The 17,333-nt window shown below is 42.6% G+C and overlaps 1 protein-coding gene across 2 annotated transcripts; it reads right to left on the bottom strand.

The window, feature by feature from the left end:
- Positions 1-1,134: 1,134 nt before the first annotated feature.
- On the bottom strand, positions 1,135-15,188 carry LOC308673015 (protein eva-1 homolog C-like). 2 transcript variants are annotated; one of them, XR_014027553.1, is made up of 9 exons: positions 14,912-15,188; positions 13,406-13,605; positions 11,511-11,634; positions 10,442-10,594; positions 7,983-8,126; positions 7,130-7,204; positions 4,759-4,851; positions 2,541-3,694; positions 1,135-1,522 (listed from the first exon to the last, which is right to left on the bottom strand). XR_014027553.1 is itself a non-coding variant. In XM_081336383.1 (8 exons), exons 1-8 carry the CDS (start codon positions 15,009-15,011, stop codon positions 3,312-3,314), a joined length of 1,272 nt encoding a protein of 423 aa, XP_081192509.1. In that variant the 5' UTR covers positions 15,012-15,188; the 3' UTR covers positions 1,962-3,311. The 2 variants fall into 2 exon arrangements, 1 of the variants encoding a protein (XP_081192509.1); XM_081336383.1 differs by lacking the exon at positions 1,135-1,522 and having other exon boundaries at positions 1,962-3,694.
- Positions 15,189-17,333: the final 2,145 nt, after the last annotated feature.

The following is a 17,333-nucleotide window of genomic DNA, read 5'->3' on the forward strand; positions in this document are numbered from 1 at the left end:
AGGACAAACCAGGAGACAATTGGGATGCTGAATTGCAGCTCAGTGACCAGTTGGCTGGACATTTGATGAAGAGTTCTGAGCTCTCTGCATGCTGAGGACAACACCACCAAAGACATGTATTAGGTAGTACAAGGCTGCTTCAGAGGTTTGGGGATTAAACCAGTGTCCACCTACCACATCTCTTTAGGGGGCAACAATATTTTAACCATTGGTGTACATAGGATGCCCCTTCGTTTGAAACATCACATATATACATATCATTGGGTGCTATCTAACAAAATGAAATTCAATGATGAAAAAAAGTAAAAGTTCAAGAAAAACCAAATGCACAGGTATAGTATAGGTGGTACCTTGCTTAATAGTAGCAACTGTGAGAGGGATCTTGGAGTCCTAGTGGACAATCACTTAAATATGAGCCAGCCGTGTACTGCAGCTGCCAAAAAAGCCAGCACAGTGCTAGGCTGCATTAACAGAGGGATAGAGTCAAGATCATGTGAAGTGTTAATACCACTTTACAATGCCTTGGTAAGGCCACACTTGGAATACTGCACCCAGTTTTGGTCACCACGGTGTAAAAAAAGATGTTGAGACTCTAAAAAGAGTACAGAGAAGAGCAACAAAGTTGATTAGGGGACTGGAGGCTAAAACATATATGGAATGGTTGCTGGAACTGGGTATGTCTAGTTTAATGAAAAGAAGGATCAGGGTTGATATGATAGCAGTCTTCCAATATCTCAAGGGCTGCCACAAAGAAGAGGGGGTCAAGCTTTTCTCCAAAGCACCTGAAGGCAGGACAAGAAGCAACGGATGGAAACTAACCAAAGAGAGAAGCAACCTAGAACTAAGGAGAAACTTCCTGACAGTTAGAACCATTAATCAGTGGAACAACCTGCCTCCAGAAGCTGTGAATGCTCCAACACTGGAAATTTTTAAGAAGAGACTGGACAGCCGTTTGTCTGAAATGGTATAGGGTTTCCTGCCTTAGCAGGGGGTTGGACTAGATGACCTCCAAGGTGCCTTCCAACTTTATTATTATTATTGATCTCTTGCCATATATTAACTATACAAGAGTACAGAACCATCAGGTATACAACTGTACCCTAATCAACAGCCCAGAGTCGGTGAGGTGGGTGGCACATAAATTTAATAAATAAATAAGAGACCTACGATGGGTTGTTGTTCCAGTAAACCATTAACAGTAATAAGAAGCAAAACTAGATGGTGAGAGAAGGTGCACATTAAAATCTTGATTTTAAGATGACTCTTTTAGCAAGCTTCAGATGCAAGAGGCCCCATTTCCATATCTGAACGCCTCTTCGCAGAAGTGTCAGGCAAGCCCGTTAATTTACATGAATTTGCCATCAATTGCAGCTATTCTCATTTGCATAATGGCATTAGATGGATGACACCGATGGATCCAAATGACATAAATCAGCACCAACACTTTGTCATGTAGTAAACATTTGGCAGTAATGGCATCTTTTTCTCTCCCCAACTGGTCCATTAAGTAGGTTTCACTCCACTGAAATTGAAGTGGAAAGAGAAACAGTGCAAATGTTATTATATCCTTTGAAAATGCTCCCTGTTGTTGTTTTTTTTAAAGAGATGGGGAAATGTGTTCTATCAGGATGGTCTTCTCAAATCATCTAGGGCCCTCCAAATGTCTTTGGACTGAACTTCATCAATCTAAATCACGGTCTATATAAAGCTATGAAGACAGCACCATCTGGAGGTCCGTCTGCCACCCATTCAGACGTTTCCCCATCCACGTTCAATGGAACAGTAGCATAGCAATGTTCATCTTCTAGTGTCTGAGATATTTCGACAGCTGTTTTTTCTACCTGCTTCTAGCACGACAGTCAGTGACCAAAAGAAGAGAAAACGAAGGGCTGTCCTCTGAGATACTTGGAGAACATCAAGTTGCCTTTGCTTGCGCTGTTACGTTGCCAAGATCACTAAAGTTGAAGTTTCCAAGTTTAATAACACAGCACAGAAAACCCACGTGCAGAATTATGTCCCACAAACAACAATGCCTCTTTAAAAAAGAAAAACAACCCATTTTGATTTTCACACAGCTTGAACAATTTGTTCGTTATTTTTATGTGAATGCACACATTAAGGTTATAGCTCAGGTTATGTGTGAGAAATGTAATACACACAAACAGCACTAGTGGAACATGCAGGAAAAAAAAGAATTAGGAGCCTCTGAGGGCTGAACTCCCCTATTCCTGGGGCTATCAGGGTTAAAACGTTTGAGGCAGAGATCCACGGTTCACTACATAAAATAAGCAAGAGAATCTGAAAGTAACAATCTGGACTTATCCCAACCTCGGTTTCTCCTGGCTGGTGGCAGGAAGTTGCTTTCATTAGCAAAATTTCAGGCTTTAAAGACAGACACCCCCCCCCCAAATGTCTGGAAGTCAAGGCTTCCAAACATGGTTGACATCAGTTGGAAGTGGGAGGAAGGAGAATTTACATATTTCCCTCCGACTTCCAGCAACCTAATAAGTTACAGATCGAAAATATGATGATGATGTTACCCATTCAGCTGTGTCCGACTCTTGACGATTCTGTGGGCCAGGACTCTCCGTGTCTTCTGATCTGCACTGTTTCCTTGAGTTATTCTATGCTCTGGCTGGTGTCAGTTTTGATAGCGTCCAGCCACCACGTTCTTTGACGGCCCGGTTTCCTTCTATTGCTAACTTCTTCCAAACATCATTGCTGTTCCCAGTGAATTCCCCCGTATATGGAAAATTATACTGAAAATACATTGTTACATTATTAGCATCGTTTTCAGTAACCATGGCCAAAGGAACTGAACCAGTGTCTGCAGGGAATCTACCTGTGCCCACTGTATCTTCCCCCCCCCATGCACAAATCCTTTTAAGATGGGTGGTGTAACAAACTGCCCTCCATCCTTACAAACTCTGAAGTTCACATACTTACAACCATTTGTATAGTGATGGTTCAAAGTTACAACAGCATTGAAAAAAGGAGATGTACAACAGGTACATATAACCATTGCAGCATCCCTTTGGTCACAGGGTCAAAATTCAGGTGCTTGGCAGTAGGCATATATTTACCATGGTTGCAGAATCCCAGGGGGGGGGGTTGTCGCATGATCCCCATTTGCAACCTTCCCAGCCAGTTTCCGACAAACAAAGTCAATGGAGGAAGCCAGATTTTCTTAATGACCATGATTCCCTTAACTGCAGTTATTCTGGTCCCAATTTGTCATCCTAATTATGTCAAGGTCTAGCTGTATTCACTCAGTGCAGCTCGCTCTGCCCAACGTCCAAGGTTGGTTCTTTTCATTTGGTGGCTGACTTAATTTTGTGGATGGCATATGGGCTGGATTCCTTGGGGATCCAAATCTCATCTCCTATGTGGCCTCTTTCATCAGCTGCCCCCTCCAAGGCTGCAGTCAGTTCCGGCCCAAAAATGTTGGTGTTCCGGTAATTGGAGGTAAGATGGCCGAAAGAGGACTCTGAAGAGCTTTCCTCCCGATTTTCTTCATCTTGGTCATCCTGTAACTTGGTTGTCTCCAGCTGCAAGGAGTCAGTCACATCTGCCTTTTTGAAGGCCCCCTTGAGGTCACGCAAGAAGGTTGTCTTGGGGGCGAAGAAGAGGAGGAGAAGCACCAGCCCTCCAGATACCCCACATAGGAAATAAAAGCCCACCTTTTCAGGAACACCTGCAAAGAGAGAAGATGATGTTCACTATAGTTAGTCTCAATTCACCAACTGCTATAAGCCAGGGCTTGTTCAACCCTCGTTTACTGAACCCATCACAGTTCCCTGGAATGTTCAGTGTTTGTCTAGGCAGAGGACCACATTTGGCTTTGTAGTACCCTCCTGGGTCCTACAATCCAAAAAGTAACTGATGCGGCCAGGAGAAAAAAAATAAACTTAATTTCTCTTAAGTTTAATGAAAAATAAATATAATTAGTTTGCTTCTTCTCTACTATGTTCAGCCAACAGAGTGTGGCTTTGCATGTGATATACACCACATCCTCCAATCCCTCAATCCTAAAGATGAAAAGTTAAATAGTTTTCTGGTCTCACGGCTGGATATAAATTTGCCCTAAATTCTCAATGGTGGGAGAGAAATGAAAAAGAGTCACAGGACTACTTGAATCCCTACGGATTATGAAAATCTAGTCTACTAAAATACTTGTGTCTGTAACCTTTAACTAGGCAAAATGGTGCATGATAGCACAAAACCTTTTTCCAATTAAAGTACCTTAAATTGGCTAACTTACAAAATACATCCAAAATCCAGGACCCCATCGAATTGAAATTTGGCAAATTTTATAAAACGCTTTCCAACCTAAAATTATCATAAAGCATGTTAGAACCGAATACAAAACATCACAAAGCATTTCTTGGGGACAGCTGCTGATGTTTGATTGTGCTGTATAGTTCAACATGTGTTACTTTCAAGCAGGGCTTTTTTTGTCATAGAACGCTCAGAACGGAGTTCCGGCACCTTTGTTGGATGGAACCTTGTAGGGTAGGCAAGGCGGGTTGTAGGACATGTGTGAGTTCCGGCACCTTTTTCTTTTAGAAAAAAAGCACTGCTTTCAAAGGCAGATACACCTCTGAATTTCTCGCAACATTTTGAAGAACTCTTCAAGTACATTGGAAGCTCTGCCACACTAGAAGGCATGGAGGAATCTGATTACAGGTTGTGTCATGTAGGATGAAATTCTCTTGTCACACCATGAACTCCTGTAGGGCCAAGAATGATCACACATACCCCAGATATGGGCTATTGTTTCCAGAGAGTTAGTAAATATCATCAGATTTTCTTGGAACCGCCTGGACAGCCTCGGCCCGGTGTACCAGCCACCTGTAGCAAATAAGGGATAGGATGATCTTACTAAGGATGCCTCTGGTAGTAAGAAAAGAAAGTTCCTTTTCTTAGTCTGGATCGTTTAAGGGACAAGCACAAACTCACTGGCTCAGGCATCTTTCGAAGGCCACACCTTCCAGATAGGGGATGGGTGACCTTTTGACGAACAAAACCTATGTCTTCTTCTGTGCCACTGGATTCAGTGGCCAAGGGCTTCAGAGGGAGGAGAAAGGACATCAGCCAAGGAAGTGGGTGTGTCTCACTGATGAGATCATCAGGCCAATAGCCTCGCTGATGCAGTTTTCACGGTGATGTTCTGTTGATATAATCTCATAGGAGGTTTTCCAGATGAATGTGGCCAGTAATATCCAACTTTGGTCAGGTAGAAGGTAGGAGAAGAAGGACCATGTTTCCAAAGGGAGTGGAATCAGGTCCTACTGAGGGAGCAAGGAAAGTTTAAGGCAGCCATTTTGCGCCTCTGCCCATACCATCCCAAAGCTCTAAACTCTGCAAAAATGGAAGATATATTTATGACTCCATTCCCACAGACTGACTGCAGGTGACCTCAGGCAAGACACTCCGCTAGGTCTGCTCACAGTTATAACAGCCCCATTGGCCCAATAGGCTTCAGCCAGTTACCCGATTAATGCATTCTGGCTTGCCACACTGCATTGAACCTAATAGCCTGCGATGTACAACATGCTATGCACTCAACAACAAAAGAGCCAAGCAACCCTTTAAACAAGCTTATTATGTGGTGGGAATTCACAATCGTTTCATTTCTCATCAGAAGCCAGCCGGAAATTATCTTGCTATGATTTGGCAATGTGCCTCCATGTTCCAGCAGCAAAATCCTGGGAAGGGATTATGTTCTAATAGAAGGGAATTATGTCAGTCCTACAGGCTGCTACAGGTTTATTATCTATATGGAAATACAACAGGCCTCTTGAGGGAATGCAGTTTTCCCTTGGGGAGCCCAGCTGAAATCTCATGCCATGGGGAAATCAGAAAAGAGCCACCGAGCGGGGAGCAGAATCCACTGGGATCTCTGTTCTCCTCAGGGCAGAGGTGCCCAGTGCAACTGAGGTGAAAGAGATGCCATTCAAAAGCTGGAGAATGGATTTCACAGACGGAGAACACTTGCTTGCATTTCTCAGGCATTTCCTGCTACCACTGAGGAAGGCCTCCCCGCCACCTCGCAGACTAAGGGTGGAGAATATGAGATCCTTCAGACCTTCTGAGCTACCAACCCTAGGATGTCTCACCCTGCTTCAATCCAACTGGTGTTGAGAGATAGATCATGGCAACATCTGGAGGACATCAAGGGTTCTTAAGAAGCATCTTCCTTCCTTTCCTTGGGTTGACTTTCCAGCTTTTTCTCTAGGGCAAACGTTGCCCAACTGGCACCCTCCTCACTGGGCTAGAAATTTGGGTCCCAGAATCCCCAAACAAAAGGCACCCCTTTGGGAAAACCATTCCAAGGGCACCTGCCCTTTCTAAAGTAACTTTCTATGCTGGGTGCAAAACAGGCTGTGAAAATTTGGCCCGTTACCTGAAGATGGGATAATCTGAGGGAACCTATGGAAAAATGTAGCCAGAACATCATCCCTCCAATTGATCCTGTTCATATTTCCAGCCTGTGATTGGCGGGCTTCAATCAAAGATTATTATTATTATTATTATTATTATTATTATTATTATTATTATTATTATTATTATTATTATTATTATTATTATTATTATTATTATTATTATTGGTCTTTCCTTTAATGTTCTATTTTTCATATCCAAGTCTTGTTTTGCCTTGGGTGGCTACTAACCGGGTTCATTCCTTACGGAACTATTTCTTGGACAGAAGAGAGTTAAGTTCTTGTAGCAAACTTTGGAGTTCCACCTACACACTGCTGTTCTATTCTTTAGCAGACACATGGTGGCTTCTGGTTTCTTGGCCTTCACAAGTTCAAGGACTGTCGCCTGTACACCGTGTCCCAAAGGTATTCTTTCAAAAGGCAGCTGGACATTCTTGGGGTTTGTTTTTTTCCTTTGAAAATGTTCCTCTTCTCATCCAAGAAGCTTCTTCGGTTCAGTTCTTGGATGAGAAGTGAAACATTTTCACAGGATAAAAAATGAATGAATGAATGAATGAATGAATGAATGAATGAATGAATGAATGAATCTCCATAGATATAGGAGAAGGTGGTTGGAAGGAGGCTTTTCCCAGGTATTTCTCCATCCAGAGAAGTACTGCGGATTAAAATCAAGGCGGGATAATTACCGTGAGTGTAATCTGAGATTGAGAAGGGATCTTCCCGAGATTCACGTGTCACCTCTTCTAGCAACTGCCTTGGCACTGAAAGACACATAGAGGTGCAGGTGATGGGAAAAGCAAACAAAAGCTTGTCTAAAAGTTATTTTCTCCCAGGGGCAAAGTTAACCTACATGAAAAATAGAATTTCTGAAAAGAAGCGATCGGTTATACTAGCACTAAGAGAGAGCTGGACGTCACTAAACACTTAGCCCTGGGGGGGCGGGGATTATGGTTCAACCCTTAGGAGGGAAAGTACCGGGCCACATAAGCTGTGGCTTTGATTTGACAAAGGATTTTTATTTTTCAGATAAAAGTAGTCCTTGACGTACGACCACAACCGACCCCCACCATTTCTCTTGCTAAGCGAGACAGCTGTTAAGTGAGCCTTGCCTCATTTTACAACCTTTCCCGCCACCATCGTTAAGTGAGTCACTGCAGTTGTTAAGCAAGCAACAGGGTTTGTTAAGCGAACCCGGGTTCCCCCATTGACTTTGCTTGTCAGGTCGCAAAAGGGAACCGTATGACCCTCATACGAGCCGTCATAAATATGAGCTGGTGGCCAAGCATCCAAATTTTGATCACAGGACCATGGGGATGCTGCAACAGTTGTGAGTGTAAAAAAACAACAACAAACCAGTCCTAACTCACTTTTTACAGTGCCGTTGTAATTTTGAACGGTCGCTAAACGAATGATTGTAAGACAAGGGCTACCAAAGCTCTAAACATGTCTAACTTGGAATGGAGAACTGCTCACTCAGCTGGTTTGTCGCTTGTCCTTCCCACCCCAAATATCAACAGTTGAATTTGTCGTCCTGCTTACCGCAAGTGTAGGACACTCTCAATTGTTTCTTCACCCCTGGGAAGCATGGATCTCCAAATGTAGCCGTGTTAGCAACAATGGTGCAATTCCTCTTCTTGTGGCATCTCTGGGACACTCTTCTCAAGGCATCAGGAACTGTGCATTCTACAAATCACACACATACACAACGCAGTCAGTCCTGTTGGGGGTGGAGAAATGGCAGATTTTGGAGGTTCGCTCAGTTGTGGACTTTCCAAACAGGCCCCAAAGACTGACTGTCTACCAGAGTCAGTCTCAAAATGGCAATCACAAGTTTTGGTAGTGTTGAGGCACTGTTATTGTATTAATTGTATTGAATTGGGCTGTAATATTTAATATTTTTTAATTTTTGTATGTTGTATTTTATTGTATTGCCCTGTACACCGCCCTGAGTCCTTCGGGAGAAGGGCGGTATAGAAATTAAATTATTATTATTATTATTATTATTATTATTATTATTATTATTATTATTATTATTATTATTATTATTATTATTATTATTATTATTATTATTATTACTCTCAGATATGCATTAGATAGTCACCAGCTTGGTGTAAGGGTTAGATATGGCTTTCCTTCATCGTTTACAAAATACAGGCATGGCATGAGTGAAATAGTTTCATCCTGTTCAGATTCTCGGAGTGAAGAAAGCTGTTTATCAAGAGGCGTTCCAGATGTTTTGCTCAGGTGATGCTCAAGAGATCCTAGAGTTAAAATATTTGGAAGGACCAGTTCATCACACTTGGCGCCCTAGAGGTGGGCCGTTCAAGTTTTTTCAGGCTGTGAAGCTATTAGCTTTAAAAAAACAAACAAAAAAAACCCCAGAATTCACAAAATACCAGGTGTGGGTTTATTTATTTATTTATTTTGCAGGAGAACAAATGCGCCCCTTTTTAACAATGGATGTCCTACATGCATTTTTCCTCCTTTTTGTCCTTTGTCTCTCTGGAAACCCTGCAGAATTATTTGAACAAACCCTGCTGTAGAAAGCGTTCCTGGGAAGCGCCCAAGCTCCTTTAATTTTAGTCTCGCAACACAACAGTGTCATCGTGAAGTGCATTCTTTTTGACCTCAACATCTCACTTGTCCAACTTTCAGCTGAAATAAGCCATAAAGGGAGAATAGAGTTGGCTACGCGGAGAGCAAATTTCATGCCAAGTGTTGGTTTCTGCGGATGGAGCATCAATACTCCGACCAGGGAAAGGGCCAGAGCTGAGCAGGCCATAATCAGGCAACAAAAGGAGTTGAAAAACAAGGACATGAGAGGTCGGCATCAGCCCTTGCTAAAGTGTGCCTCTTGGCAGTTGCCAACAATACCAATTGTTGACTCTTTGTGTCCAGTAATGAAGCCTCAGCTCAGAACTGGCTACATCCATAGGTAGGTAAGTTATTTGCTTGTTTGTTTATTACATTTATTTGCTCCCTATCTTGCCATGGGGCTACTTTAGGTGGCTTACAATAATAAAAAGGAAGAAAAATGAAAGGAGTATAAACAGGAGTACAATAATAGAACAATAAAATAAACTATGACAAAAGAACACAATTAGAATAAATACATCAATATGATAATCAGGAAGATGGATGGGTGGCAAGCAGAAAGCAAGGGAGAGGATAGGTGGAATCTGCCATTCATCCATGTTAGAAATTCTGTTTAAACAAAGTGTACAGTCACCATGTGCTTTACTGCTTAACTGTTTTTCTGTAACAGGAAACAGGAAACAAAAGAACATAAGAGAATATACCATAAATCCAAAATTGTAAACACTGCCATCTACTGGCTGAATACAACTGTAGTTGTTGCACAAAAATATATTCTAACAATGAATTCCAACAATCCAGCAGCCACCTCCAGTGTGGAATTGCCCCATTTTGGTCTTCAGGCTCTTGCAGAAGGGTAGAAGAGGTATCCAAGAGGGCAGATGAACCAGAGTTGTGTGTCTGAAGGAGGTGATACTTCAAGGGATCTCTTTCCCTTATAACACCTCTACACCACCACTTTCCCTCTCCAAGCCTCAGAAGGCCTCCTTAGCATTTCAGAAGGCTGGCATCCATCACAATTGTCTCAGCAGCAACAACAAAGGTTCCCTCATCTTCCCTTCAACTCAAAGGGGGGGGAAATGAAAAGAAGGAGGAAAAACAGTAGTGTGGCATTTTACACACCGCCCTAGGATCAATGATAGAACTCTGATCAATTTCAACTCTGTTTGCTTGGACTGGGCTGCTTAAAGGAAACAACGAAACCAACCAACCGCCCTTCCCCTTTCAGGACCTGGGAGAATGTCAGAGGATTTGGTGCAATGGGGAAAGTTCTCCAACCAGTTGCCATGATGGAAATACAGAGGTCATGAGGAACCTTCCACCTGGCACCAGATCCTGATGTGGAAGGAGCCAGAGACTCACCAAGTGCAGAAATGCTTAGGATTGTCTTAGCAGATGCTGACCTATTTCAGGTTCTGTCCCATTCATAGAATTACACTCCAACTTTCCTCGCAAAGGTCGTCCGTAGATCGAAGAATAAATAGCTAGAACTGAGTTACTCCGACACTGTAGCCTCATCTTGTCATTTTCACATACAGTCTTGAGACGAAAATTGGCTGAAAATGAAAAACAGTCATTCCTCATAGTCTCAATCTCCTCCTTGCTCCCTAATATTTTAAAATCCCTTTTCCTTTTATTTAAGGCCATATTTGAGATAAGGGACTATTAGGACAGGTTTGACTCTCAGAACAACAGGCTAAAACCTGAAAAGGAATTCTTTTGAGCTGATATCAGCTCTTAAAGGTTGTAAGTGCTGGATAATGCTTTGCATAGACCCGGACAACTGCGTTTTATGCAATAATTCATTGACTACAGTTAGTCAAACTACAATTTAGTGTGATTTAGCCCCAAAGATTTTAATCAACTGATTTTGTTTTCAGTTATATGTGTTTCCAGATAAAGCTTCAAAAATCACTTCTTCTAATTTTAGATGGGATGAAATTCAACAGGTGATTAGATAAACCATTTTTTCTCTCTCTCTTCCATTGAACTGTGTCCAGTTCTTGCAGACTGCCTGGATAAGTGAGTTTTCCTGGCAAGGTTTTTCAGAAGTGGTTGGGCATTACCTCAACTAGGGCTGAAAAAGAGTGACTGCCCCAAGGTCACCCAGCTGGTTTTGTGCCTAAAGTGGGACTAGAACTCACAGTCTCCTGGTTTTCAGACTAATGCCTTAACCACGACACCAAACTGGCTCTCTCAGATTAACTTAGTGGGATGCAAAGAGTGCCACTTCTTGTTATGTGAACAAATGGTTTGTTGGATCCAATTATTCAGCCTTCCTCTGAGAAGTCTCTTATCTGCATCACCAGCTTTCACCCTTTTCCCAAAGCCCTCCAGATAGATTAAACTTTTGGCCTCTACTAATGATGTTATAGCAGCTTTGGAGAACCTCCTGCAATTCTCCAGAAGACTGTAGGGTAGAGCTACAAGTTTTCTCCTTTTCCACCTTAATGCCTTGTTGAAGTCACTCACCAGGTCTGCATTTGTAGGAAACCACCAAGTATTTGTGTGTTCCTGGGCACGGATCAGGCCCAAACACTCGGCTGTGGACAAGGAAATGGCACCATTGGTGGTCCTGGCACTCATCCATCATTTTCTGGTGGAAAAGGACAGGCGTTAGGTGTAGCCATATCTAATTTAGAAAGACCATAACTAGTCCCTAGTAGTGCATAGGTTCTCTACAACCCAGCATTCTCTGTAGAGTTTTGTGACTGAAAGCTTCCTCTTTCTCTGTTAATTATTGTCATTTTCAGTAATCGTGGCCAAAGGAACTGTCCCTGGGTCTGCAGGAAATCTTACAACCTTTGGCATAGTGATTGTTCAAAGTTACAACAGCATTGAAAAAAGAAATGTACCACAAGTGCTTGATCAGGGGGCTGGACTAGAAGACCTCCAAGGTCTCTTCCAGCTCTACTCTGCTCTACTCTACTTTACTCTACTCTACTCTACTCCTATTCTGTTCTGTTCTGTTCTGTTCTGTTCCTTATTCTGTTCTGTCCTGTCCTGTCCTATCCTGTCCTGTTCTGTTCCTTATTCTATTCTATTTTATTCTATTCTACTCTACTCTACTCTTCTCTACTCTACTTCTGTTCTATTCTGTTCTGTTCTGTTCTGTCCTGTCCTGTCCTGTCTGCAGGAAATCTTACAACCTTTGGCATAGTGATTGTTCAAAGTTACAACAGCATTGAAAAAAGAAATGTACCACAAGTGCTTGATCAGGGGGCTGGACTAGAAGACCTCCAAGGTCTCTTCCAGCTGTATTCTACTCTACTCTACTCTACTCTACTCTACTCTACTCTACTCTACTCTACTCTACTCTACTCCTATTCTGTTCTGTTCTGTTCTGTTCCTTATTCTGTTCTGTCCTGTCCTATCCTGTCCTGTTCTGTTCCTTATTCTATTCTATTTTATTCTATTCTACTCTACTCTACTCTACTCTACTCTACTCTACTCTACTCTACTCTACTCTACTCTACTCTACTCTACTCTACTCTACTCTATTCTATATATATGTAACCATTGCAGAATCCCTACGGTCACATGGTCAGCATTCAGGTGCCTGTTCTTTGGTGGCCTGGTTTCCTTTTATGCCCTAAGTCTAGTTTGGCTCTTTGTGGCAAAAGCAGGAAAACTCTTCGCCAGCACATTCCTTCCCAGGTCTTTCCCAAGCCATCTCCAGGAGAAATCTCAACGCCAGCCAAGCCTTTGGGCCGCTCCCAAGCGCATCGCTTTGCTAGCCACTAGATGGCAATCTGTCTTTCCCCAAACCTTCTCCGGGAGGGATTTCTGTCCTTCGCTCAGACGACCCAACAATCAAACGAGGGAATATGCTGCTTGCGGTTGCCCTTAAGAGATAGGTGGTCGAAAAGGGATCTCCAGCATTGGCTGCCAGGGGTCTCATTGAGCTGAGATGCCCCACGTTGAGAAGGCTTGACCCAGAAAAGCTCTTCCTCATTCTCTGTAGCCCTTCCTTTGCCCTCAAAGAAACCAATGCTTGCAGGAGCAGCAGTATTTTTTTCTTCTGATGCTCCCTTCATTCTTCTTGATTGCTTTATTTGCTTAATGATTCCACATCATTAAAAGGGGGGAAACAGTTTTTTAAAAAAAAACGATAGGGAGATGAATTTTCTCTCTCTCTCTCTACCTAGCATTTTCACTTAATGCTAGGAAGAGAAATGGTTCAGTTACCAATTGTAGTGTTTCTCTTAACAACAGGGCCCCCCAAACAGGACATAAAATGGGCGCCACTCCCTCAACCATTGTCTTGCTTAGCCATGGAAACGTTGAGCTCAATTGTGCTCATAAATTGAGGACTATCTGTACAAAAAAACCCCAAAAACCTCTTCTGCAATGTCAGAACGTCTTACCTGATGGGCTGTTGCAGATGAGCAATCAAGGTCCTCCCAAGAGAGTTCTCCTGAGGCTGGACAGAGGTTTGGGCTGGGCACCCTTCGCCCATAAAAAGCAGAAAGTATGGCAATGGAGGTCTTGTGGGGGCAAAGTATTGTTAGTTGCTCCCCATCACAGGCGTGGATGGTGTGGTTCTTCAAAACCTTCCTCAGGTAGCCTTGTGAAAGAAGAAGGTCACAGACAGCAGAAACCTTGAAAATCTTACTTGCACTTGACATTAGACCAGGGGTCTCCAAGCTTGGGAACTTTAAGTCTTCTGGACTTCAGCTCCCAGAATTCCACAGCTAGCCATGCTGGGTGGGAAATTCTGGGAACTGAAATCCAGAAGTCTTAAAGTTGCCAAGTTTGGGGACCCCTGCATTAGACACGAGACGTTACCCTCACATTGTATAGTCTAGAACGTAAATCCCAAAAAACATTCAGGAAGACTGATCTTTAGGAAAATTGAGACAGTCTAGCCAAACACTCACTAGCATTACCAGATTTCTCTATTCTAGAAGGTTCTGAAGGCTTCAGTCACACAAGCCATTTTCAAGCCACTCTACAAAAGCTGCCAGCACTGTGTCTGTTCCAGCACAAATTTACTATTCAATATGGCAGAATTGGCTTTAAATCACTGAGTTAAAAAAACCCAGATGGACAGTATTGAACATTTGTGATGAAACTATTGCTTACTACTTGACAGACCCTCACATAACTTTGCATTTCTAATTACAGGAAGGTCATTTTCTGAGTTGCTGCTGTTTTTACTGTTTTAATAACACAGCCTTAGTTGTGAGAATGGTTCGAGTCCTACAACTGCTATTTCCAATTTATAGTGAAGCACCCTAGATCTGACAACATAACACATAGAAAGATAAACAAATAGTTGCGATGCAAGCACTGTTGGTTAGCAATTCTAAAATAGGAAAGAGATATTTCTGTTAGGGTAGGGTGAATCCAAGTCAATGGTCAGCTGAAAGCATCTGAAGGCAGGACAAGAAGCAACGGATGGAAACTAATCAAGGGGAGAAGCAATTCCTGGAATTAAGGAGAAAGTTCCTGACAGTGAGAACAATTAATCAGTGGAACAACTTGCCTTCAGAAGTTATGGGTGCAACTTCAGAAGAGACTGGACAACCGTTTGTCTGAAGTGGTATAGGGTTTCCCTCTTGAGCAGAGGGTTAGACTAGAAGACCTCCAAGGTCCCTTCTAACACTGACAACCAAAATTTTTCCTTGATTTTTTTTTTAGTTTGTAGTCATCATTCAAAAGAAGAAGCTGTAACACTATCCCTCTCAGAATGACCTCACTTTCTTTTGATTGCCTCAGTTTTCCCTCCAGGAATAAGAGACGTTTAAGAACTTGAGGTAGAAGTTGTCCTCTCTCATCTGCAGCCAAAGTCAGCCAGAAGAAAGCAACTGACAATGTTAAATCAGGACCCTCCTTCCTCCCAGTTTTAGCGCATCATCTCAGAAACTTACCTGAAAACTCAGGAGCTGCCTCCAGGAATGCTGGATAACAGGACAAGCTCACCACGGTTGCAGCCAGCCAAAGCCAACCCATTAGCCGAGATCCAGGCATGGCACTGCATAGCCAGCCTTGATGTAGCCCAGACTCCAGTGCAATTTGCTGTTCTCTCTCATCTCCTTTTGCTGCTGGAACTAAACACTCCTATTGTCCATTAACAATGAGCTGGTTCTGTACGTGGCTGGCAGTGTGTGTGTGTGTGTGTGTGCATGTTTGTGTGTGGCTAGCTAACTAAAAAAGATCCAGTAAACCTGTGCTGGCTTTAGACATCATCAGGCCCCAGCTTAAAAACCAAAATAATGCTTCTTATTCCACTGATATATACACCTTTTCCTTGTCTGAGTTAAATTATTTTACTTGATTTTTGTGCCTGCAAGATTCTTCTATAGACTCTAAGCCATTCAATTCCCAAAGCTGTTAAGTAGCATAGAAGTAATAATATGGGTTAAAAACAATAAACGCCATAATTATAGTGACAATATCCATTGGCAGTGCTACCAACAGCAGCAGAGGTCTTTATATTTATAGAAGCGGTGAATGCTCCAGCACTGTAAGTTTTTAAGAAGAGATTGGGCAGCCATTTGTCTGAAATGGTACAGGGTTTCCTGCCTGAGCAGGGGGTTGGACTGGATGACCTCCAAGGTCCCTTCCAACTCTGTTATTCTATCCTATAATGTCCCAAACACTTTCCTGAACAGCTGTCTTCCCAACTCTTTGGAAGCCCAGCCAAAAAAGAGGCAATTGAGGTGTCTGGGGGGAAAGTTATTCCACTGAAGAGACCATTACTGAGAAAATACAGCTAGGTGGTCAGCGAAAATAAGTGTTCTCTTAGTGTGGAGACCCTTCACAAGACCCTCTTCCAGTTTTTGCCAGACATGCAGATTCGATCCCGTGAGGGCATCTCAAGGATGTCCAAGATCTGAAACAGGAAGGGCTTCCTGGTGGCAAAGAGCTGGTTTGATTGCACCTGGAAGCTAACTATCATCCAGTGCAGCTCCTCAGAGTAAAATTCTATATTAGTGAGCCATAGGTTTTTCGTTCTATATTTTCTATATTGAAACTATTCAGAACTCTTGAGGCACGGCCTTCCTGCAACAGCCAGAATCAGAACGTATACGGGAGCGCCACACAGCACTTAAAATAGCAAAACCTCTTCCATAAAAAAAATAAATAAATCCAGAAATGCTCAACGCTACCAGCGAAATCCTATTTCATTCTTACTTGGTAGCAAAAGCTCATTTAGCTGTTACCCAATTTCTTCCGACAACTGTTATTTTAATGAACTGTTTACTCTCTACCCTTCTTTTTCAGCAACAACATTTCCCCAATTAATTAGATTAGTCCTTTTTGCATTATGGTAGCGTCGCTCTTTGGGTTTTCCTCCGTTAAACTGTTTCTAATTCCCGATGGTTTTGGCACTTTTCTGTTTCTCACTGTGCAGAGGAAAAACCACGCCGTGGCTTTCCAGATGTTCCCGAAATATAATTCCCAAGATCCCTCTCCATTGCTCATGCTACCTAAAGAACCGATAACTTAAAATTCAGCAACGTCTGAAAGCCACAGACGCCCACAGTAGAGCATCTATTAATTCAATGTTTACATTGCTATTTAAAAGACTTGTTTTGTGCCATGAGCCTCCAAGACGTTAAGTTTAACACAGAGATTGCCTGCCAAGAAAGGAATGATTTAAAGTGGAAGAACTCCACTTATAGCAAAACACACATTGTGTCAGTTCTTTAACCATGTGCAAAGTGACATAGAGTTTGAAAGCTCAGATTTGGCAGAAGGGAATTTGTCCCCATTTCAAAAGACATTTCTCTAGATGCTTCGGCTAACCAACCAATGCTTCTGACTGCGACGCTTTTAAAAAGGTGAAGTTTTCAGCAGCAAATAAATACCTAGCAGGTAGCACCAAGGTGGTAGGGTTGAAGATTCTGCCTTATCTGTCCCTTTTCACAGTGAGTGAAGAAATGGAGGTCAACCAGGACAAAAAAACAAGAGGCAAATGTTTCTCGCCGAGGCTGCTCCTTAAGCAGAGCTGTGAAAGGAGGGCATTGTTTGTGATGCAATGTCAAGGGACAAACATTACCAGCTTTTCCTCGTGGTTTGCTTTGGGAAAATGCAAAACAATAGTAGCAGCAGCAGCAGCATAATTTCCTCCAGCGCCTGGGCTTTGATTAAATTGTTTTGGAAGGAAAGCCCTCCCTTTTCAAAGGAAAGCAGAAAGATTTTTCCGCGTCTGAGTTTTAAAGCACACGCTCACACACAAATGGTGCGGTGAATTGATTGGATCTAGAGAATGTCAGAGAGCCAGTTTGGTGGCATTCTTCAAGGCATCAAGCCAGAAACTGGGCGACTGGGAGTTCTAGTCCCACC

This window comes from Vipera berus (genome assembly GCF_964194415.1).
Source record: "Vipera berus genome assembly, chromosome: 11".
In the NCBI taxonomy this organism is placed as follows: Eukaryota; Metazoa; Chordata; class Lepidosauria; order Squamata; family Viperidae; genus Vipera; species Vipera berus.

Coding starts and splice junctions, on each gene's coding strand:
- LOC308673015 (XM_081336383.1), bottom strand. CDS start 15,011: ATGCCTGGATCTCGGCTAATGGGTTGGCTTTGGCTGGCTGCAACCGTG. Junction 7,205..7,982: donor GAGAGTGTCCTACACTTGCG/GTAAGCAGGACG, acceptor TGTGTCTTTCAG/TGCCAAGGCAGTTGCTAGAA. Junction 4,852..7,129: donor AATCTCAGATTACACTCACG/GTAATTATCCCG, acceptor TATTTGCTACAG/GTGGCTGGTACACCGGGCCG.